The sequence below is a fragment of the Quercus suber genome, unplaced genomic scaffold, assembly GCF_002906115.3.
Source record: "Quercus suber isolate HL8 unplaced genomic scaffold, Cork oak 2.0 scaffold_79, whole genome shotgun sequence".
Classification (NCBI taxonomy): domain Eukaryota; kingdom Viridiplantae; phylum Streptophyta; class Magnoliopsida; order Fagales; family Fagaceae; genus Quercus; species Quercus suber.
In genome coordinates this window covers 105015-130044 of record NW_027069544.1, presented here as the reverse complement: position 1 = coordinate 130044, position 25030 = coordinate 105015, and the positions used below count along the sequence as shown (strand labels likewise).

The following is a 25030-nucleotide window of genomic DNA, read 5'->3' as shown; positions in this document are numbered from 1 at the left end:
TCAAACCCTCTCTCTCATTCTCATTTTGCTTGTGATTACGATCTCGAATCTTTCATTTTTCCTCCTCTTTTTCTTTCTTTCTTTCTCTCTCTTTTCCTTCTTCCCTATCAAACTGTTTTGTCAGTATCCACCTGAGAGTGTTACATCATGATCAACAACTAACCTATGACGCATCCCCACATTCTTTTCAGAAACGCAAGACTTCCAATAAGGTTTTCTTTGTTTTTCTCAAACCCACCTCCCCAAAGAAAAAAAGAGCATTCCATTCAATGACATTAAATATATATATATATATATATATATATATATATATGTATAAACTGGTATATATAATCAACAAAAAAATTTGAAATTGAAAGACAAAACCCTTAATTGGTCGACCGGTATGATATGCATACTGTAGCCATCAAGCTCAAAATTATCTAATATGACTAGCAGTATATATTCATCACTATCGTCATCGTCTAAATCAAAATCAACTCATTATGAAAGAGATATAGGTATAGAACTAATAGCAAATTGGTTCTCCATGACTCTTTTGGACCGCAAAATTTGGCCTAACATAAAGCATACTTCCTCACTATTTACATAAATACAAACATTTTAAGTTGATCAAGCTTAAACAGATTGGTGCCAGAATGAGTTCCTGCAATTTCTAGGCCTTCATGGAATCCAATCCATTAATTAAACTGATACCAATAACCAACTTAAAACATTTATGACATATATATATATATATATATATATATAATTTTGGCTCTGTATAATATAACTGGAATTACATTATCAAGCCATTAGCAATGGCCCGATTAGTATCAACATGAGTGGTTTCATACACTGGAAGCTCTTCACTATACCTATTTTTCCCCATTACAACAAGGTGATCAAGCTCAAAAAGATCTGAGCTTGAGCAACTGGATGCATCATCATCATCTTCATAAATATAATCATTTTTGGTATGAAAATCTCGCATTGTTAACTCGTTCTTTTTCTGTTTTTGATGATGATAATCTCTTAGAAACTCTCTAGCCGCCTCTTCCACGCGCCGGGTTTTCTCCAAAACCTGGAATTTGAGCTCTTCTTCATTCCTTCTTGTAGGAGATCGTCCAATTTTCCACGCTGTTGGCACTGACCCCGTCATTAGACTCGAATTGTCTTCCTCGTACAAGCATTTATGCCCACATGGACGACAATCTTCATCAACAATCACACTTACCGGGTAGAATCGGACCGTCCTTTTAACCCCATTGCGTAGCTTTTCTCTAGAAGAAGGTGAATTTTTGCTCAGGCATGATCTTGAAAACGAAGATGCAGAAGAACAAGTTGTTGAGGCTTGCACTGACTTGGATTTCCTCTCCACGATAACAGCATCATCATACCCTTGAATTGACGATGTTAACGTGTTCTTCGTTTTCTTTGTATTCCCTGTTGCAAAAAGAGAATTTAGGAAATTCGCGAAGCGACCACCAGGTGAAATTGGCTGTTTCACCTTCTTTAAATTGGCATAAATCTTTAATGCCCTCGATTTTGACTTAATTATGCCTTCCTTAAGATTTGGAGTCTGCCCTGTAGTAGTAGTAGTAGTAGTATTATGATGATAATCATCACACATATGCAACTCCCTCTGTTCTTGATACAGAGTGCCCAGTTTTCTCTCTGTTCTCTCCGATCGGGCAGAGACGCTGGTGCATACAGATTTAGGCCTTGGAGGTGCGAAACAGGAGGACCTCGATCTCACACCGAACACGGACTCCGTATCAGAGGATGAGAATCCTCCGGAACTAGAATCTGAAGAGCTTGAAGTGGAGCTGAAGAACAGAACATCTTGGTCATGATCATGATCGTGCTGTGATTTTCTCTCCAATTCTGTCAAGTACTGTCTTCGATGTGTAGTAGCCTTTTCTTTGACCTTCTTATCCATCCACTTCTCGATCAAACAGGATCGGCGAAGACTAGCCACCTCTTCCTCTTCCAGAGCTCTATTGCTTTTCCCACTACCTTTGCTCTGTTTTTTTCCCATTGTTTCTCTGTAAAATTTCAATTCTCCACTCCTTTTGTCACCGTCATCAATGGAACGGTAAATTTTGTCCAGTAGAGTTGAAGAGAAAGACGGGTTTTTTCTCTCGTGGCTATATCTATCTTCTCTCAATGTTTTCTCCCACCTATGCATGTTTTTGTAGGTGGAAAATGTGTAGGAAATTTTACAAGTGAGAGACTGTGTGTGTGTGTGTGTGTGAATGATAGAAGAAAGAGAGTGACAAATGAGAAGTGAAGGTTTAGAGCTTGTTGTCAGTTGTTGTCTGCAAAGATAGAATAATAAAAATAAAAGCTGGTGATGAAAATCAAGGGAAAGAAACTGCTAGAGAAAACCGGTGGGTATTATTATTGGAGCAAATGGATTTTGTCTCTCTGAAAATTTCTGGGTAATGAAAATGTGAGAAGGAAACATGAAGTATAAACGGAGCTATTGAGTATTGATGCTTGTGGTGGTGTTGAGACTTGAGAGAGAGAGAGAGAGAGAGAGTAATGAGAGCTAAATGGCACGCCTTGAAGATGAAAGGGAACAGGAAGTGAGAGAGAGTGAGAGACTTTATAAAGGGTCTTCACTTCAGTCACGCGCGTGCATGTCCGTCCAAATAAAAATAGGAATAGGAAGAGGAAAGGGAGAGCCAATGCCATGCCAGTTTGGCTTTTTCTTTTCTGATCCCCCAAAATCAAATAAAATTTTACCTCTCCCAAATCCCAATGGAAATGAAATGACGTTTGTAATTTTGTAAATTGGTTGTATTACTATTCCTTACCTTCCAATTCGAATTTCAGGCCGTTGATCATGTTTAATAATAGCGTACGCTCTCTCGAACGTAGAAAAATATAAGTATATGCAGTATGATGCAGAGAGAGCAGAACAATTAGTGTCATGGTCATACTGGCGGGCTCCACGTTTTGCCTGCCTGTAGTGTTTTTTTGGACAGGCATGTTGATGTTGGTCAGTTTGGTGCAACTTTATGTTCATGTTACTGCTAGATAGATTAATTAGTGCGTTCTGCTTCTGCTTCTGCTTCTGCTTCTGCCTGGGTAGTTTTTGGGTAGAACTGCTACCCGCTGGATCATCTCTCATTTTATAATATATAGTTTTTGGAAACAAATGTTGGGTCCTTCAGAGGGTAGATAAATTTTCTTTTTTTGAAACTTAGAAGATTATTGAAATTCAAACAAATTTTAAGAATTCGGTTGAATAATTTAATTCAACAAGTTGGGTGGAACTGGATTATTATATGTTCCTACATGTGTTAGGTAGTAGCATCATATATATGATCTATATTTGGTGCTTTTTTTCTTTTCTTTCTTTTTTGGCTGGAGCTGCATTTAAAAGATTCAACCTTTACTGGTAATTATTTAGCATCCAAATTGGTCCATCAATCCACTTATGTGCAAATTCTCTTCTCTTCTTTTCCATTTTTTTTTTTTTTTTTTTTTTAGATAGAATTATACTATAACTTAATATAATGGGTGTAAAGCTTCATTTTGAAAAATTGAATCTCAACACTTGCTCCTCTATTCAATGACTATCACTCCAAGAGTGCACATTCGTATGTGAAAATTCTTTACCCAGTTTGTTGAGTTGAATTGACCTCAAGATTGAGGAGGCCGTGATAATAAATCATAGGCGTACAATTATTAAATTTAAATCCCTCTCTTGAATTAATTGTGGTAGGAATGAAGGGGGGGGGGGAATAGCTCATGTATTCGAGGAGGGTATAATCATTATTCATTAATTAATATCTCTTATTGTATTTGAACTTATTATTCCATTTAGATTACACAAAAGTCATGCATGCGCTATATATTGGACTGCCCGGGTAAGGTAAACATTTTAATGGGAAATGTAAGGGCACATTTTGCTCACCAAAGCACAAGTAAAATGGACAAAGGTCTAAAGAGTCCAAAACAATGAATTTGTAGAGAGTGGGCTAGAAATTGAACTCTAATGAATTGGACAACAATCCCAGTAGACTAAGTGTTGCTTGAAAGTATAAATAAACAGATTTGTGCAAGGAAAATCCTCCTCGGCAAAGATTGAGGAAGGTTGTTTCTATATATTTCTCTCAGAATAAAACAAAATTACAGTTCTTGAATGTACAGTGATTTTTCTACAGATTATCCCAATCCTCTTTTGTATTGGGGTCTTTCTTCTTTATATTCCCCCTCTTCACTCCATCTCAGCCCTCCACGTGTAGATTAGATTGCTGGCTATGATACTTGTCCCATCAGCATCTTCCTGAAATCTTTGTGGATAGCTATAAGGCTAAATGTTACTGTTTAGGTATCACCTCCACATTAATGCAGCTAGAGAGTTAGTTACAAAGCATTTAATACGGTGGTAGCAGCTTTATTCTAAGATATTTCTTAGCGTTCCTTTATCTTATCCTCATTTAATGCTTACCTCTACCAGTATGATCATTTGGTGCCTTGTTCTTGACGAATGGTCGAACCTTTGACCTTTACTCTGCCTAGCCGAGGAGATGTTTCTTCTCGGACCACACTCCCGATCCCTTATGACCAAACTTCTTCCCTAAACCACTAATTTGTATGCTCCTATTAGTATCTACCTGTCCTCAGACAATTTAATGTCCTTGGACATGGCCCACGGCTAAATATCTTTTTCTGAGCTCTTTATCCCCACAGTAACCATCCAAATCCAAGACATTAAAAAAAAAAAAAAAAAATTACTGATGGAATCATGGACGACAATGAAGAATTACAAGTAAAAAAGGATAAAGATTTTGCATAAAAAAATCCCTTTAGCTCCTAACTGGTAATGACAGAGAGTTCATGGGCCCATGCATTTTGCTTTGTTAACGCTATCATGATTGTTTGAATTTTGAAAGTGTTAGAAGAAAGCTCCATTACCGAAAAATGGAAATGACAGTTTAAAAAGAGAAAAACAAGAGGATGAAAGATCTTCTTCAATGATGCAAAATTGGCGTTTCACCCTGGGTAAATTATATATGCATGGAAGGAGAGCCTCAAATTTAAATATTGACTTTCAATCATTCCAAACCCAAATAATCCACAACCCTCTCTCTCTCATACGCGTAAAATTACACGTTTAAATATGCTTAATTTGATGACTACCGCTCTCTCACGCTCACGCATGATGATTGATGAAGTTTGAAACTTCTTCATGTATTGCCTTTTTCTACAATTAACCTGGGGCTGCGTTAGGATTGAAACCAGCAGTCACCATAATTAACATTAAAAATTTATTAATTCACTAGTAACTTAAGTAAAAAATAATTTAAAAAATTGTATTATTGGCTTCTTCTTTTTTTTTTTTTTTTTGGGTTAAATTGTTAGAACCATAATACGATCTCTGATACAGGGTCCTAAATATTTTTATTGGTATTAAAAGCATTATAACTCAATGGCATGTTTATACTCTCCTTTATCAAAAAAAATTACTAATATTTAAATCTTCCTCCCCCACAACTACTAATTTTTTTTCTTTAAAAAAAAAAACTATTGTGATTTTAGTCCTTCAATCTATTTTCATTTTCAAAATATTGTTAACTCAATTTCTTAAAACATCCATTATATGTTTTATTTTATTTTTTTAATTATTACAATAAGTAGAGGAGGAGAGGTCGAATCTTGGTTCTTTATAGAAGGGAGATCAGACAAATAAATTTCGTTCCTGGACCCCTCGGCCCTCACCTTAATTAGCACCAAAACTCATCAAAAAATAATAATTAGGAAAAAAATAAATAAAGAAAGAGGAGAAATCCATCCAAAAAATAATCAGAATGACAGGACAAGATCAGAAGGCAAAAATATGGTTAATCAAGCTACAAATTGGACCTGCATGCGGAAGAGATAAATGGTTGGCAGGAGGTGTGAGCAACCACATAAAAGACCACTCTCACTCACATCACACCTATGTTACCTGGTTTGATAAGTCAAAATTGTTGTTTATTTCGCATTTAGCAAACCAACAACATCATTAATTAGACTGAAAAGGATGTGTTGGACGTACATTAAGATCCAATATAGAACCCCACCAATTAATGGCCTTAGACTGCATGGGCACCATAAGGATCTGCCCCCATAATCCTTGCCAAGATCACATGTTTCCTAAATTTGGTTTTCTCATGTTCAGCCATCTCAAGACAAATTATGATGCATTCAACATCTATAACCCTTTATGCACCCTAAGTTGACGATAAGAAAAAAGGGTGATGAAGAAAGGTCTTTGATTTGGTCTCTTATATATATTTGGTTCTGATGGGACTGACGAAATCAAGTATAGACGAGATCAATTGTACAGACAAGAAGGGCCTTCAAGGACGAGTATCCACTCCACTGACGATGGTAAACACCTCATTCAATGCAGCCAGTAAACACCCCGGACGGTTACAAAGCCAACTGTACAGACCGTTGGGAGTAAATTAAAGTAACATTATGAGGCCAAAAAACGTTACCCAGGAGGGTATTAAAGCCACCATAACTGACCCAACGGCTAGAGGCTGCAGCAACATATATGCAGCCCCCACATTGCCATAAAGAAGGTACATTCACACATACACACTAAGAGATTTCTTTTGCTCTATTATCTTTACATTGCTCATTCTCAAATAGCAATTGATACTGACTTTGGCATTGGAGGCATTGTGGTAGGCACCACACCAGTGACCACTCTCAAGAACACATTCCTGCAGGCCGGAGTCCACTCTTGTCTGCACACTCTAACTAACGAATTAAAGCTTCATCAGGTTCCATTTAGTATGTTAGCCATTTTGGTTTAGGCTATAAATAAGATACACGCAAGGTGGCTTCCACCAACAATTAGACAATAATCTTATGTACTTTAAACGTCTGATGGAAATGGCCTAATGGATTTTGGAGAGATTAAATATTAGCTAGGTAGGGCCTCTTTAATTTGAGGGATTGTGACAAAGTTGTAGACCATGCACCTAGGCAAGGCACTTTCCTTTCACTTCTTCAATCCCATAATGAAGACTCGTCACTGGCCACTGGCCAGTGCCTTGGAGTAAGACCCACATTCACGACTCTTGGCCCTTCATGAATTCATAGAATCCTCTCCCGATTTCAACATAAACGGTTTCATTGAAAAAGAAAACCCTTCATATTTTACATTTCTTTTATTAGTGATCATTATGATTTCCTAGTCAAAGACTTTAGTCTATTAAATACCTTAATCTAGATTTTATTGTAATAGGATCGATCCACTTCTTGCATTACAAGTTAAGTAATAACAAAGAAAAAAACAATTAAGTAGTCCTAATCATAATTATAGTGCAATTATTTGTAAAACTAAATAAAAGTCCTTGATATAACCTAGCTAGCAAGTATTTGTAACGCTAAAAACCTTTGGATTTAACTAGTGAATATTTTCACCATCTAAAAATTTGTTTAACACCCTAGAGTCGTTAGGGACTAAGGCATCGTCAAACCCAATAGCATCGTTAGGCACCCAAGGGAGCATCAGGCCTCCCACACATTAGGTGATGCCAATAGCAGCAGTCAGACACTTACCCATCTGGTACTTCATGTGGCTGACGAATCTCCCCTGACTAAAGACCCTCCATATTTAGTTCCACATCATTTGTTTGTTCTCCACTCAAATATCTCCATATGGAAAGAACTTACATACCACACCCAAAATTTTTTTTACATATTCATACCCTCCAAACATGGGAAGTTAAGCCCAAGGATCTCAGAGCATTAATTCCATACTCTCCTTATAAGGAAATAGCTTATATTCATAGAATCTTGGTCAGCTCTATATCACTATATAAGCACCAAGCCCCTTCCTCTCCAAGGTACGTAGAATTTCCTAACTCTCATACTTTTAGAGTTATTAGAAATCATTTAGTCACTAACTTAACATTCAGAGGGTCTTTAGTTGACACCCCACAGGTGCTCTCTATAGGTTCTTTACCTTTTATTCTTCAAATACCCTCTAGTCACTGCACATCTAGACAATCGACTCATTGACAATTTTGTACATCATCACCTACTATATATACTTTTCGGATTTTTTTTTTTTTTTTTTTTTGTAATATATAGATTTGATAGTAAAGAAATAAAGATGTAGTTAAGTGTTTCTTACTATAATTATATATCTCTAAGCCCAAACCATGTTAATTCTATGCATTCTCTTCTTATCCTTTTGTTTCAATATCTTTCCATATACTTTATTACCTATGATTATCAAATAGGGGTGTGTGCGAAGACGCCGTCACTGATCCAACCGACTTGTGCCAATCTTCCCACACCGCCACTGCAACCGACCGACAGAGCCGATGCCGGCGATTGGAGCGCAAAGGGAGTTCCGATGCTAGTGCGATGCAGTCATCGGAGCAGAAAATCCGAAACTGAGTCTCACCAACCGAACTGATACCTGTATATAATTTTCAGATGTTTGGATGCGGCGTCGTTTTACCGAGTATCCATTTTAATTTTTTTTAATAAAACGTCATCGTATTGGGTGTTATTAAAAAAAAACAAACAAACAAACAAACAAAAACAAAAACAAAATGGTGCCCTTTTATTCTAGGTTTTTAGATTTCTACCCTGAGTATAAATTCATTCTTTTGCTCTCATAGCCCTTAATCTCTCTCTCTCTCTCTCTCGCTCTCGCCTCTTGCTGGCCTGACACCTCGCCTTTGAGCTCTCGCCGCTCGGCTCGGCTGGCCTCTACAGCAAGTGCTCACCAGTCACCGGCTCACCGTGACAAACCACCAGTAAGCCACTAAGCCCCTCTCCTCTCTCACCTCTCGAAAAAAACAAAAAGTCCAAACTAAGCTTATAGTTTATAGTATACTATTACTATGTACGAAATTAAGGATCACTGAGTAATACTTATCATGTTTTTTATCATTTTTAAAAACTTTTTTCAGTTGTTTGGACTCAATGATAATAGTAATAGTATAAACTATAAACTTAGTAATACTTATCATTTTTTTTTATCATTTTTTCAACACTTGTTTGGACTTTGGAGTGTTACATTGTTACTTTAGTCCCACTTAATTCTTTAAGTAACTTACTTGCATAGTTGCATTGCATGAGCTAGCTAATTAGTGACTCGGTGTGTCACAGTCTACTAAGTACTAACCTTTTTTTTTCTTCAGCAATTTAATTTTTGAGGGAGATGAGATTGAGAGAGTTCTTGCTTTCAATTTTTTCACTGAGTGGTAATCACTAATCATTCACTATATGCAACATTTTCATTTTAAATTTTAGTACTTAGTAACAACTACTTTAAGTTTTCATATATATATATATATATATATATACACTCATAAAATTAGCTTTTATTTTATATTTATATTGAGAATAATATAATGAGTTCCTTGTTAATATTAGTGACATGAATTGTTGAGTAATGACTAATGATTATTAGTCTATTATTGTTGTCTTGTTGTAACTAAACTAATTAGTTATTGCTATTATTGGATCTGGTTGTGACATTCATTGATTAAGAGTGAGCAATTTGATATTGTATTTGTTGGAAAAATTGTAATTTGACATTGTTGTGGAAACTTTTTTTTTTTGTTGGTTGGAAATTTTTTTATTAGATGGATGTTGATGCCCAACCTAGATTTGGTGCCCTTGGGACCCTAACCCACCTCCTCCTGGTAGTGCTAACCCTAATCCACCTAAACCTGTAGCACCAATTGGACTTGGTGCATCACTTCCCCCACTATCACCTAAACAAGGTGGCAAGGACCCATTTATAATATGGCAGCACTTCATTAAGGTGGTTGGTCCTAATCCCAAGAAGCCTAGGTCTGCATGCAAGCATTTTTAAAATCAATATAATTGCCATGGTAAGAAAAATGGTACTTCGGGCATGTTGCAACATATGAAGGTGTGTAAGAAGTGGCATTTTCCCCGTAATGATAAGCAAAAAACTTTGTCTTTCCAAGCTAAGAGGGAAGGGGAAAGTGGTTCAAATGTGTTAGTGGTTGCAAAGTATAGTGAAGAGAGGATAAGGTTGACATTGGCAAGGATGATCATTATTGATGAATTATCTTTTAAATTTGCCGAGCATCAAGGCTTTCAAGAATTTATGGAAATAGTTGAGCCTAAGTTTCCTATTCCCCATCACACTACCATTGCAAGGGCTTGTATGAAGATTTATTCTAGTGAGGTGGATATTTTTAGAAGGGCTTTTGTTGGGCAATGGGTTTGTGTGACAACGGATACTTGGACGTCCATACAAAACATGAGCTACATGGTAGTCACCGCATACTTCATTGATGGGGATTGGACTTACCAAAAGAAAATCTTGAACTTTTGCCCTATAGCTAATCACAAATGGGACAACATAGGTAGAGCGGTTGAGTCATGTTTGTTGAAGTGGGGTATAGACCGATTATTTATAATTACCACAGACAATGCTAGTTTTAATGATGTGGCAATTGATTATGTGAAGAAGAAAACAAAAGAAAGAGATAGTAGCATATTGGGTGGTGAGTTCATGTATATGTGTTGTTGTGCGCATATCTTGAATTTGATAGTGCAAAGTGGGTTAAAGTCCATTCATGAATCAATTGCCAAGGTTTGGAATGCGGTGTGATATGTGAGAGCCTCTCCCGCAAGGTTTGAGAAGTTTCAAGAATGTGTTGAAAATGAGAAAATCAAAGTCAAATGTTTGTTGTCCCTTGATGTTCCAATAAGGTGGAATTCGACTTATCTCATGTTAGATTGTGCTTTGAAATTTGTGAGAGCATTTGATAAGTTGGAAGAGGAGGATGGGCATTACAACTTTATTTTTGTGAAGCGGATGGAAATGTGAAAAAGCCCATTAGTCCTTCTAACTATCTTGATTGGGAAAATGTCAAAACCCTTGTGAAATTTCTTGGCATATTTTATAAGGCGACACTTAGATTTTCTAGGTCCTTGTTTGTCACTTCTAATACATACTTCCATGAGCTAATTAGCATTTAAGATCAATTACAATGGTTAGGTAGTGTTGATGGGGATCCATTTTTGAGGAGTATGGCAATAGAGATGAAAAAATATATGATAAGCATTAGGGAAGTATAGATAATATCAATTTGATGCTTTTTGTTGTTGTTGTTCTTGACCCAAGGTATAGGTTGAAGTAAGTCAAGTTTTGGTTCAAGGTGTGGTATAGAAAGGACAAGGGGGATGTGATGAGCTCTAAGGTTCCAGATGCATTGAAGAGGTTGTATACGAAAAGAGTGGGTGAAATTGGAGCTTTGAGTTCTAGTGGTAGTGGTAGTAGTGCTTCATTGTCTAGGGACTCCAGGCCAAGTGTTGGTAATGCTTCATTGTCTGATCGCATTAAAAGCTGTAATAATAGGTTTAAGCAACACTTGGCAGATGAAGACAGTGTGGAATGCGAATCTAAGTTGGATAAGTATTTGTTGGAATCTTCTGAGAACCCTGATGTGGAAGATTTTGACATTTTGATGTGATGGAAAATGAATTCTTCTAGATATCTAGTCCTTTCCCAAATTGCCCATGATGTGTTGGTTATTTCTGTCTCTGCAGTTGCATCCGAGTCTCCTTTTAGTACAGGGGGTGTGTTTTGGATTCGTTCTGTATTTCACTATCTCCTAATATAGTTAAAGCCCTTATTTGTACCCAGAATTGGTTGAAGGATGTAAAGAAAAAAAGACCAATAAAGCTTCAGAAGTGCATGGATAATGTGGAGGATATGGATGGTTTTGAGATTGACACTGGTAAATATATATATATATATATATTCATTTTGTTTGTTGTATGCATCAATTGTTTATTTATTTGCTCAATGCTTAATAATCATTTTGTTTTGAATGGGATTGTAGAAATTGCATCGGTTTGCCCAATGCCTATGGAGGAGGTTCCAAGCACCGTTGTGTTAGATGATGATGAGTGATGTGCTGCTCTTTGCTTGGAGTTAGTTAGTAGTTAGTATTATGTAAGTATACTTGTTATTATCATTCGTTTGTGCTAATTATAAATATTTTATTGTTCATAAACATTTTACTGTTATTAACACGTGTTTATTTGTTTTGTTTAGTATTTTGTAGGAGTTCTAGAATGATGCATAGTGCATAGACTTACTGGACAAAGGACTTACAGGAATTAGCATTCTTTTGTCTATATGCTAATTATATTTGTACATGTTATTGGTAGTGGAATTTTCACTAATGGTAGTTATTTAGTTACTCATGGGTGGGATTATCAATGGAGATACAAGTAATTAGCATTCTTTTGCCTAAATGCTAATTTAATTTGTGTATCTTTATTTTGGCATTTGTGGACAGCGACAAATGGTTCTGTAATAAGTTATTAAGTGAATACATTAATGCTTATTGTTATTGACACTGACACACACAGTGACACTAATGATATTATATGCTGGACAAAATTGCCCTTTGCCCTTTGCCATTTTTGGGCAAATTAAATAGCTTTATGCCCCCCTTCCCAAACTAATTAGGGAAATGCCCCTCTTTTAAAACTCAATTTATGATAAATCGAGTTTAAAAAAAAAAAAATTTCTGAAGCCCTATAGTGGCGTTTTAAGGAGCCTATAGTGACATTTTTTAACTTGACTTCAATGAAATCGAGTTATAGGTAAAAAAAAAATGCCACTATAGGTCGATTTCATTGCTTATAACTCGATTTCATTGAAGTTGAGTTAAAAAACGTCAATATAGGTCCTTAAAACGTCACTATAGGCTCCTTAAAAACGCCACTATAAGGCCTAACTCGATTTATCATAAATTGAGTTTTAAACGAGAGGCATTTCCCTAATTAGTTTGGAAAGGGGGGCGTAAAGCTATTTAATTTTCCCAAAAAGGGCAAAGGGCAATTTTGTCCATTATATGCTATATGATAGTGTTTTGGGAGTTGAACTCTTATTGAGGCAATTTCAAAACATTTTTGCATGGTGAATGAAATGAAAAAAATTTGGACAGCTTGTCATGTGTGAAACTATGAATAGGTTGGACAAGTTTATGATGAAATTTGGACAGCTTGCTTATGTATGAACAGTTTGAACAGATTTTTGAATAGATTGAATAGGTTTTTGAACAGATTTTATGTGTGAACAGGTTGAACAGATTTTTTTATGAAGTTTCTGTGAAATTTGAACAGATTTTGTTGCTATTTTATGAATAGATTGAACAGATTTTGTGTAAACAAGTTGAATAGATTTTTTTATGAAGTTTCTGTGAAATTTGAACAGATTTTGTTGTTGTTTTTTTAATAGATTGTGTAAACAAGTTGAACAGATTTTTTTATGAAGTTTATGTGAAATTTGAACAGATTCTATGTGTGAACAGGTTGAACAGATTTTATGCCTGAACAGGTTGAACAGATTTTTTTTTTAATAAAAAAAATAGAATTTTTAATATTTCAAACCGACCAAACCGATTAAACCGACCGCAAGAAACCGCACCGCTATAGGTCGAAAAACCGACCATAAGCGGTATGCATCGGTTTTAATTATGAGAAAATTGATTTCTATCAATTCGATAACAAATTTGAGAAAAAACCGAGTTGACCAAACCATGCACACCCCTAATTATCAAATGCAAAAAACAACAGTAAAAAATGAAGTTCTAGCTCTGTTCATTCAACACAAATACATGCTTTTTTTTTAGAGAGTTTAAACATATGATGTCCGCTCCTAATGATAGCTCTTTATCATCAAACTAAGACACCAATCAGTTTTTGGTATAGGCAGGAATTGAACTTCAGATCTCTCATTCAACACAAATACATGCTTAATTAGGAGAATAACAAATTTAATTGGAGTCACATTATATAATAAGTTTAAAATTACCAATATTTGAATCCTTTGATAAACAACTATCCAAAAAAACAAAATGCATGATAATTCATAATTGATAAACTATTTTTTCTCCTTTTTTTTATTACTTTTGACTTGTTCAACTCATAATGACCTTTTTGTCACCTGTATGTTAATGTGAAACCCATCTGTCCTCCTGCTGCGCTGCATACAGCTTTCCTTGTCACGTGGTCTCTAACGTACAAGTATAAGTTACATTAAAAACTCTCTTCACGCATGATAGCATTTAACCCCAGTAATTTTTTTTTTTTTTTTTTTTTTTTTTAAGAGAGAAATAACCCTAGGTTTTTACATCAGGACAGAACTCGCATGATAGCATTTAACCCCAGTAATTTTTTTTTTTTTTTTTTTTTTTTTTAAGAGAGAAATAACCCTAGGTTTTTACATCAGGACAGAACGTGTCTATATAGTTATATATATAAACTACTTGAAATTGCTTAATGAAAACTCCTTCAGGTTTTTTATTTTACTTTCTATATACAAAAGAGTGATAAATTAAAAGTCCATCATAACGTTAACGTTTAAGGGAATAGAGTTTTTAACTGTCATGTTGATCTTAGAAGCTTCTTAAAATCTTTTTTGATAGTTATTTTAACTTATTGCGTTAAGACTTAAGAAAGACATGAATATCGATTCTCAACCAAAAAAAATGAGAGTTGAACATAGTAGTCTATATATGACATGACTAAGTGTATAGCTTTCCATAAGTTTTAATATGTAAAAAATCTTCCCGGCTATCTCCTTCCTTTTAGGATGCTTGGAAGTTAGATGCTGATCTCTTGTTGGTTTAATAAAAATTCTCTTTATAAAATTTAAAATAAAATAAAATAAATACTATGACATACATTTATGTTTTATTTAGGTGTGGCAAACTAAGCCCAAACTCATTTGCTCACCCAAACCCACCCACTCTAATTGAACCCAAACCTACCCAATTATTGGTTGGGTTAAATCGGCATCAACCCAATTAGACCCAGTGATTATTGGGTTTTAACTAAAAACCCATTTAACCCCATTTAACCCAAAAAAAATATACCCAAATCCAACCTAGCCCTTCCCATTAAAATAAAAAATAAAAAAATAAAAAAAAAATAAAAAAAACCCATTTCAGCGTTTCACGAGGGTTTTCATTTTCCCTCATTTTCTCGGCCTCCAATCACGTTTTAGTCAGAGACCCAGTGATCTTTTTTCTTTCTTTCTATTCACCACTTTGCACTGTTTGGTCTCTGAGAAAGTTTAATCTCCATCAAATCCAAGAAAACAAGAAACAAGAAACCAAACCAAACCATAAATCAACCCAAGAAATAAACCCATAAACACAGTAACCAATCCATCTCCAACAAACCCATAAAGAGATATATCTCTATATAATTATCGTTATTCGAAAGTATAGGCATAGAGAGTGACTTTTGAGAAAGAGAGAGGAGCGACAATGCCTGCATTGGACGCTTTTGTTTCGTTCCTTTTCTGTCTAAGCAGAGCCTTTTGCAACCCTCTCGGAGTCTTCGTTCAGATCCAGGTTTACTTTTTTTTTCTTTTTTTACCCTTCTTCTCTTTGAACTCACGGTTTCCTTTTTCAGATCCAAAATCCATTTGGTTGCTGAGAAAGTTTAGGAATTGATAGTTTTTATTCTTCACTGTCTTCTTTTTTTGAATTTGGTGTATGTAATAGAGCCATTTGGCTATATTTGGTTCAATTGAGTCGAAGTTGCTTCATTTGGCTTCTTTTTTTTTTTGTTGATTTTCGATTCGTAAATAATTGGAATCCAATTTTCAAAATTTATTTCCTTTTTTTTTCTAAATTTTCTCGGCAACCAAACGGTGGACCACTTAGTTTCTTATCTTATTCCTCTATTTTCCTGTCGCTAAGCTGTTACTGTGTTTATGGGCATTTTGGTAATTTTGATAATTGGGTAATTGGGTGGGTTGTGGTTTACCCATTATAATTGAGTTGGGTTGGATTTGGGTTAGAAGCAATTAGTTAAATGGGTTTTAATGGGTAAATGGGTTTTATATACCCAACCCAATTATGCCCACCCCAAACCCACCCATTTGACACCCCTAGTTTTATTGCACTATAAAATAATTAGTAATTGGGAAGAATATAACTCAAACAATATTTCTTCTTTGAACAAGGCTCAGCTTCAATCTATCCTAGCCCAGAACTTAAAACCCTTTTTTTTTAGTTTATTTTCACCTCCAATTTATTTACCTTTCTTTCAAAATTTATTTTTGTACTTAAATACTAATTGCTATCTTGCAGTAGTGGGCCCTATAAATTAAGTCAAAAGTTTTTCTTTTTTCTTAATAAACCTGCAGTTATTAATGGGTGCTAATATCTTGCATGACGCGTAGCTTAGCTAACAATATATATGTTGGGCTTTTGTGAAATCTAGTTGTGTTTGATTCAGATTATGAACTGGCTTGAAATAATGTTGTTACGGTTTTTAATGGGAGATTTTCTGAGACTTGGTCCATGGAGCGGAGGCTTGGGCCGATAGGAAAATTTTTTTGGCCCGTTTGGTAGCCCATTATGAATCATGTGCATGCGCAAGATAGAAAAACTGTTGTTTTGGATATTAGGGTTTCATGTAGTTTTTGAGAGAAAAAACTGTACTGCCGCATCTTGTATTTTTCCTTAAGAATAGTGAAATTGCTGCAACTCCGTGAACATAGGCATATTGCCAAATCACGTAAATATTGTCTTGTGTGATTATTTTCTTTGGCGCATATTTTTCTCTATTTTTGCATCTCACAGATCTAGGAATTTCGTGATATTATCCTTCAAGTAGTTTTAGAACCTAGGTTTAGGTTTGAGTGGGAGCAATGGCAGAGGAAACAGCAAAGGCGTCTAGAATAGAAAAATTCAATGGCGCAAACTTTGGATTATGGAGGATGCAGATTGAGGACTACCTCTATGGGAAGAAGTTGCATCTACTCCTCTTAGGGAAGAAACTTTCAACGATGAAAGATGATGAATGGACTCTTCTTAACAGACAAGTGCTGGGAGTTATCAGATTAACTCTGTCAAGGTCTGTTGCACATAATGTTTTGAAGGAGAAGACCACAATAGATCTGATGAAGGCTCTGTCTGGTATATATGAAAAGTCGTCAGCAAACAATAAGGTGCACCTGATGAAGAAACTATTCAATTTGAAGATGGCAGACAATGCATCAATAGCACAACATCTTAATGATTTTAACACCATCACAAATCAACAGTCTACTGTAAAAATTGATTTTGATGATGAGATCCGTGCACTGCTCGTTTTGGCTTCTTTGTCAAACAACTGGAAGGCTATGAGAATAGCAGTAAGCAATTCTACTAGAAAAGAAAAACTGAATGACATACGAGATCTAGTTCTAGCTTAGGAGATTCATAGAAGAGATGCAGGTGAAACCTCAAGATTTGGTTCTGTCCTAAACCTTAAGAGAAGAGGTAGAGGTAATGGTAGAAATTCAAATCAAGGCAGATCAAAATCTATAAATTCCAATCGAAACTGAAGTAAATCTAAATATGACCAACAAGTACAATGTTGGAACTGTAGCAAAGCTGGCCACATTAAGAAGCACTGCAAAAGCCTTAAGAAGAAGAATGATGATGATTCTGCTCTGCAGGTGCACTTGATGAGATACAAGATGCACTATTTCTTGCTATAGATAGTCCACTTGATGACTGAGTTTTGGACTCAGGTGCTTCGTTTCATACCACTCCGCACCAAGAAATTATTTAGAACTGTTAGGACATATGTAGTTCACTCATTAAGAACATATGTCACTCTTTTATGTAATTGACTAATCCTTTTGACAAAACGCACTCTACTTGTAATTGGGTAGTTTTAGGTGTTTTTAATACTTCAAGAAACAAGGTTTCAAGATCAAGTATTTAAGTCATCAAGTCTGTCCAAGAAAAACAAGCTATAGTGCAAATTCATTAAAGCTCAACAACTGTCTCGACAGCTGCATCTATCGAGCTTTAGAAAGCTGTTCAAGCATGTAAGCTCGACACCTGCTCGACAACTTCTATCTGTCGAGATTTATGAAAATCAGAATTCTGATTTCTTGGGATCCGTGAATATGTCTTTGAGCCTTCTTTTCTCCTAACCCTAGACATATAAAATGATTGTTTTTAGGGTCGTCAAACAGTACACAAGTTGCACAAGTATTGAGAAAATTTTGTTGGAGCAAATTGTGACCAGAGACGAAGTTCTTGCCCTAGTTCATCTCTTCTGAAGAAGTTGCTGTGTATTTGCACCTTAGGGTTTTGTGACCAAACATCTTCTTGATCTTCATCGTGTAGGATGAACTGAAGAACTTTGCAGCCAACATCTCTTTCAGTTGGTGTTGAAGTCGCGTACTGGGATCCGCGCATTGGTTAGTCACGTACTTGGGAGCCGTGCATCAAAGGGGGAACTGTCACTATAGAACAAGTCCAATTGGGTATTGGGGTAAGGGTTCAACTGTAGGTTGGTAAGGTACTTGGGATTCCTTTACTTGTAACCGCTTGTTTTGATAATAGTGAAGTTTCAGGAGTGGTGACCTGAAAATCACCCGGTGGGATTTTTGCCGTAAGGGTTTTCCCCATTCGTAAACAAATCACCGTGTTATTTAATTTCCGCTGCATATTTAGTTTATTGGTGATTTGTTTGTGCTTCCACGCGTTTGCATGATTAATTGATTAATTAATAACTTGGCTAATTAATTAATTAGTTTAATCACAATGGGTCATTCAGTTTGTGGCCTATCAAGAACTATGTTGGAGGTGATTTTGGTAAGGTGTATCTAGTTGATGGAGAAGCCTTGGATGTTGTGGCTATGGGAGATGTCCGGATTATACCGCCCAATGGGTCTGTCTAGTTATTGTAGAAGATTCATCATATTCTTGACCTAAAGAGGAATCTAATTTTTGTTGGACAACTTGATGATGAGGGGCATGCAATACTATTTGTTGGTGGTACCTGGAAGGTTACAAAGGGAGCCACAGTATTGGCTCGTGGAAAGAAAACTGGTACTTTGTATATGACCTCAAGTCCAAGAGACACAATTGCTGTTGCTAAAGAAGGTACTGATGCAAGTTTATGGCACCACAGACTTGGCCACATGAGTGAGAAAGGGATGAAGATGCTACTATCAAAAGGAAAACTACCAGAATTGAAGTCTATTAATTTTGACATGTATGAAAGTTGCATCATAGGAAAGTAGAAAATGGTGAGCTTCTTGAAAACTGGCAAACACCAAAGGTTGGAAGATTGGAGTTAGTACACATTGATTTGTGGGAGCCTTCTCTTGTTGCATCCCTTGGAAGTTCAATGTATTACATTTAAGGTTGTCCAGCAATTCTTTGACCCGCCCAAACCGACTGGGTCTGACCGACCCAACTCCAAACAAGTTGACCCAAAGCCTATAGTGAGTCGGATTCGGGTCTGTTTCTTTCAAAACCCAATTATTCGGGTCAAGTATCGGTTTAAGGAAGAAAAAACCCGTAGTACCTAACCTAACTGATATTTAAAAAAAAAAAAAAAAAAAAAAGATAATTCAAGGATTCAGCATTCAGGAACTCGTGAAGACTGAAGAGAGAAAGCTGATTGGACTTAAAGCACTAAGCTTTTTTAGTTTTACAAGCAAAGTCTCAAATCAACAGCCTGTTGCTAAGAGAAGCCTAAGACTTTTACACGCAAAGCCTAAGAGTGATTGGACTAAACACTATTTACATTATGGGATGAACCATGGCCGTGTGATTTGAGCGTGATTAACGGTCTTAATCCTTTTGATGATTAACAAAATAGTTCCTACACACTTACACACACACAAAAAAAAAAAAAAAAAAAAACCAAAGAAAATCACACAAAATCTCTCTTCAGAGGTTCAGAACGGCTAACCCTCAAATCATAATCAATTTTCCACTTCCCCAAGCCATGGCCGGTTACCCTCCCTTAGCCTCAAGAGGCCCTTAAACCTTCATCTCTCTCTCTTATAAATCAATCTGATTCTTCTCTCTATTTTACTTTTCTCTGGCTCTCTAGTCTCAAAGGCTGATTCAAAATCTCTCTTATATTTTGAAACACTTGACTTCACTCCAAGATCAAGTCTCCAACGGACCAACACCAAACCTTGCTGCTGCTAGTTCTCATCTTCACAATCACACGTATCCCCGCTGAGCAGAGGATCGGATGTTATCGTTGGGCCGTCGCCACAAGGCACCGTTCGCCGCCTCTCTGCCTTCAAGCTCGACGACCGCGGTTTCGCTTTCCTCGCCAACTAGTTCGTGTCGCACAACTTAAAATATGTTTTCACTTTTTTATTAGTTATTTAGATTCTTCTGATTGTTTTTTGATGCTTTTAAGATTATTTGATTGCCTTATTGTATTAAGGATTTAACGAATAATACAGACACCAAAAAAAGTTTGTTTTTTTGAAGTAAAAAAATATTTGAGGTGAGGATTGTGAGTGCACTGACTTTATTGTACATCTGCATCAACATTTGTGAAAAGTGAGACATTACAACAATAGGTAGTGAGTTGGAGCTCAAGCACTCCTTTCCTTGTAAGAACACTGTGATGTTGAGGAAGTTTGTTCGAAAACCATTGGCTATGTGTAACTAAGCAATCTTAAAAAAAAAAAAAAAAAAAAAAAAAAAAATGGAACAAACTAAAGACAATGAGAGATTACTTCAACTGAAGTTGTGTCTATGATCTGGTTTTATAAAAAAAAAGGTTTGGGATAATGTTTTGGGCCTCCATGTTTTGAACAAGGACAATTTCTTTCAAATGCTTATAGTTATATCAATTCTTAGTTTTGTCTTGACTCTTAAACATACATACTTGTAATTTAAATGAAGTCATGAAGTGCCATGTAATTTACCTTGATACAGAACACTGAGTGTTAAATGAAATTAGTACTTGTGAAGTTATGCATAATGATATTTCTTATTCTACAAAGCTCCAGTGTTTGTGACTTTGCCCTTTAAGAGGTCAACTACAACGATCTTTCTTAGGATTAGTTTTTATGGTTGTTTGCTAATGCTTAAATTTGATGTCTTTAGGTTATGGAACCCTCTAGTGATGCCCCCCCTTCCCAAACAACACCTGCTGCCCAAGCTGACCCTGTTGCCACTCCAACTAATGCTGAGACACTTCCACCTAAACCTAATAATAAAACCAAGGTGAGTGAGATAGTTGCTGATTGTGGTAATAATAGGAAAAAGTCTACTGCTTGGGATCATTTTGAAAAAATAAAAATTAGTGAGGGTCAATTTAAGGCTGTTTGCCATTATTGCCAAAAAACTTACCGAGCTAATAGTAAGGGTCATGGTACCACTAATTTGTTGAATCATACACCAAACTGTGTTAAGAACCCTAATAGAGCTTCACTTAAAGGGCAAAAAACCTTAGCACTTGAACCCAAAATGAATGGGGAGGAAGGGTTTCAGCTTGTACCAACAGCCTTTATTATTGAGGCTTCTAGGAAGGCACTCGCTGAAATGATTATAATAGACGAGTTGCCTTTTAGGTTTGTTGAAGGGTATGGGTTTCAAAGATATTCAACAACCTTACAACCTAAGTTGCAAATTAGGGATATCCCATCTCGTCAAACTGTGGCTAGGGATGTGATTGGCATTTATGGTGTTGAGAGAGAGAAACTAAGGGGAGCCTTGAAAGGTCGTAGGGTGTGTCTTACTACGGACACATGGACTAGTATTCAAAATCTGAATTACATGTCCCTCACAGGTCATTTTATTGATGATGATTGGAACTTGCATAATAGAATTTTGAATTTTTGTCAAGTGGAAGACCATAGGGAGGAGACTATAGGTAGAAAGATTGAGATGTGTTTGCGTGAGTGGGGTGTTGATGGCATATTCACCTTGATAGTGGATAATGCTTCCTCTAATGGTACTACCATTAAATTTTTACAAACAGTGACTAAAGATTGGAAGGGGACTGTTTTAGAACATGAGTTCTTGCACATGAGGTGTTGTGCACATATCCTAAATTTGATTGTGGGAGATGGTTTGAAAGAAATTGATGCGTCCATTGCTAGGGTGCATGAAGCGGTGAGGTATGTGAAGTCCTCACCAAATAGAAATCAAACTTTTAGGAGTATTATGGAGAGATTAGGTATTGAATCCAAGTGTTTACTAAGTCTTGATGTACCTACTAGGTGGAACTCTACCTATCTCATGTTAGATACTGCTGAAAATTTTGAGAAAGTGTTTCTAAGAATGGAGTTTGAGGATGATAGCTATTCTTCATACTTTTTGAACAAGGAAAATAGTGATGGTTTGGGATCTCCTTGTGGGGTTGATTTTCAAAATTGTAGGACATTTGTGGGTTTCTTGAAACTTTTTTACAATGCAACAAAAAAGTTCTCCGGTTCTTTGTATGTGACTTCAAATACCTTCTTTGATGAGATGTTTGTGATTCAAGAGAATATTGCTCATTTAATTAAGTCTCAAAATCATCTTTTGAAAAACATGGCAACTAAAATGGAAGCTAAATTTGAAAAGTACTGGGGGGAAAGGGGATAAAATTAATAAGCTTCTGTATGTGGCTGTGGTTCTTGATCCAAGGAAGAAAATGAGGTTTTTGAAGTTTTCTTTTTCTGAAATTTATGGGGATGAAGTGGCTGATGAGATGATTGATTTGGTGGGGGAGTTCATGGGTAGGTTGTATGATGATTACTCTAGGGTTGATTCACCAAATGTGGTACTACCAAGTGAGAATGAGAGGACACACATGGAAGGTGATACAATTGGTTGTAGTGATCCATATGCGATGGTTAATTCACGATATGAGCAGTTTTTAGAGGCTGAGAAGTCTATAGGGTGTAGCAATGAGATTGAAAAATATTTGGCTGAAAATTGTGAGAGTAGAAGAGATGTGAAATTTGAGATTTTGGGTGGTGGAAAGCCAATTCAGATAGGTACCCAGTGATGTCAAAAATGGCTAGGGATGTGCTGGCTGTACCTGTTTCTACGGTTGCTTCTAAATCGGCTTTTAGTACCGGAAGGCGCATACTTGATCCATTTCGAAGTTCACTCTCCCCTCTCATGGTTCAAAATCTTGTTTGTGCTCAAAACTGGCTGCAAGCCCATGTCCCAATTTCTTTTCGCAAGTCAAAGGACGAGATGGAGGCCTTGGAGGATGAATTTCATGAATTAGGTAATATGTTTAACTTCCAATCTTCTTGTCTACTAAGTGTTATTAAATGTGTCATATACTTGAGCAAAATTTAATCTATTGTCTCAATTTTTTCTTTTCTAGTTTTAAATCAAGCAACAACAGCAGCAAGTTCTAGTTCCTGCTCAAACAAAGGTGGTACTCGTACCACAGTTAATATTGATGAATGATCACTGATTGGGTATGTTTCTGCCCTTATAATTTTTGTTTATATTGGTTACTTCCCTTTTGGTTATTCTGTAGCTCTTGTTCTTTGTCTTCATATATTATTGATAAATATTTTTTCCCCTTGTATTGTAGGAGGATGGAAGGTTGCCTTTTGTATAGGAGGCAGTTTTTTTGGATATATTTTGAAGCTTTTTGGACAGATGTGTAGCTTTTCTAATTATACATGAACTCTTGTCTTGCTTAGAGGAAGGAAAACTTAGCATCTGTGTAGGCTTTCCTTTCTATAAGTTATGGACTTGTTAACTATAGATAATAGAGTAGTTCTTTACTGCCTTAGGAAAGCTATTTTTTGGAAATACTTATAGTATTTCATAATTGTAACTAATTATATATACTGATTGGAATATTGTCTACTGCTTTGGTAGTTTACTGCCTTGTGCAGTAACTGCCTTCTTTGCTGCCTCTATGGCTTTATATATCGAATTATGAAGATGTAGTATTTTTAGTAGTGCTTGCTGCTGTGTGGTTCTGGAAATTTATTTGATGTCTGGAATGGTTGGTAGGTATGTGTTCACCTTGACAAATTGATGAATGTGGAAACAAAATGGTACTGCCCAGGCCTTAAGGCTTAGGCAATTTGGAAAATATTTGTTATAATGTGTGGATAATTGACAGGTGGTAACAAAATGGTATTGTGTTTTTATTTGTTTGATTAACAGGTTCCCAGGTTTTACTTTGAATTCATACCCAATATCTGGGAAGTATGAATTTGGAGTTTTGGACAAATTCAAGTAGAGATGAAGGTCCATTTTAAAAGAAATTTAGTAAAAAACAGGCCCAATCTGATTCAAAAAAATTAAATTCCTTGAAAAGCCCAATAATTTCAGCCTAAAAGGCCCAAAAAAATTAAATTCAATAAAATTTATGGAAACCCGCCAAACCGTGGAATCCGACCCGTTCGAACCAATGATCCGACCCGGCGGGTCTAACCCATATTTCGATTGATTGCGGGTTAGGTTTTCAATGATCCAACCCAGTCGGGTCGAGTGCGGGTTGGGGCCAAACCCGGGCCGACTCGACCCATGGACAGCCCTAATTACATTACTTTCATTGATGACTCAAGCAGAAAAGTATGGGTTTATTTTCTAAAAAATAAATCAGACGTATTTAAGACTTTTAAAAAGTGGAAGGCTATGGTTGAGACAAACAGATTTGGAAGTAAAATGTCTGAGATCAGACAATGGAGGGGAGTACATAGATGGAGGATTCAATGAGTATTGTGCTGCACATGGAATTAGGATGGAAAAGACCATTCATGGGACACCACAGCAAAATGGTTTGGTTGAGCGCATGAACATAACTCTCAATAAGCATGCTAGGAGTGTGTGGTTGCATATTGGATTACCAAAAACTTTCTCGGCTGATGCTGCTAATACTGCAACTTACCTGATAAACCGAGAACCATTAGTTCTCATGGAGTTCAGAATTCCTAAAGAGGTTTGGAGTAGTAAAGAAGTAAAGTTTTCCCATTTAAAAGTTTTTGGTTGTATTTCTTATGTTCATATTGATTCTGATGCTCGTAGTAAACTTGTGGCACAGTTTGCAATGAAGGATTTGGGAACTGCAAAACAAATCATTGGTATGAAAATCACTAGAGACAGGGCCAATGGAACGTTGAAGCTTTCATAGGTAGAGTATGTGATGAAGATTCTAAGCAACTTTAACATGAATAAAGCTAACTGGTGAGTACACCCTTAGGTAGTCATTTCAGACTAAGTAAAGAACATGCAGTGAGAGTTGTGAGTAGATACATGAGTAAGCTAGGAAAGCT

The 25030-nt window shown here is 36.2% G+C and overlaps 2 protein-coding genes and 1 long non-coding RNA gene across 3 annotated transcripts; 2 read left to right on the top strand and 1 right to left on the bottom strand.

Moving 5' to 3' along the window:
- Positions 1-566: 566 nt before the first annotated feature.
- Positions 567-2559, bottom strand: LOC112008522 (protein BIG GRAIN 1-like A). Its single transcript, XM_024040848.2, has one exon. The coding sequence runs from the start codon at positions 2168-2170 to the stop codon at positions 779-781; it is 1392 nt and encodes a 463-aa protein (XP_023896616.1). The 5' UTR covers positions 2171-2559; the 3' UTR covers positions 567-778.
- A 14119-nt stretch (positions 2560-16678) lies between these two features.
- Positions 16679-22785, top strand: LOC112008554 (zinc finger BED domain-containing protein RICESLEEPER 2-like). Its single transcript, XM_024040882.1, has 4 exons — positions 16679-17164; positions 20895-21910; positions 22013-22264; positions 22422-22785. Exons 1-4 carry the CDS (start codon positions 16679-16681, stop codon positions 22783-22785), a joined length of 2118 nt encoding a protein of 705 aa, XP_023896650.1.
- A 70-nt stretch (positions 22786-22855) lies between these two features.
- Positions 22856-23707, top strand: LOC136067618 (uncharacterized). Its single transcript, XR_010629045.1, has 3 exons — positions 22856-23013; positions 23116-23212; positions 23332-23707. It is a non-coding gene; the product is annotated as an uncharacterized LOC136067618 (long non-coding RNA).
- Positions 23708-25030: the final 1323 nt, after the last annotated feature.

Coding starts and splice junctions, on each gene's coding strand:
- LOC112008522 (XM_024040848.2), bottom strand. CDS start 2,170: ATGCATAGGTGGGAGAAAACATTGAGAGAAGATAGATATAGCCACGAG.
- LOC112008554 (XM_024040882.1), top strand. CDS start 16,679: ATGGCAGAGGAAACAGCAAAGGCGTCTAGAATAGAAAAATTCAATGGC. Junction 21,911..22,012: donor AGGGTGCATGAAGCGGTGAG/GTATGTGAAGTC, acceptor TGTACCTACTAG/GTGGAACTCTACCTATCTCA. Junction 22,265..22,421: donor AATACCTTCTTTGATGAGAT/GTTTGTGATTCA, acceptor TCTTGATCCAAG/GAAGAAAATGAGGTTTTTGA.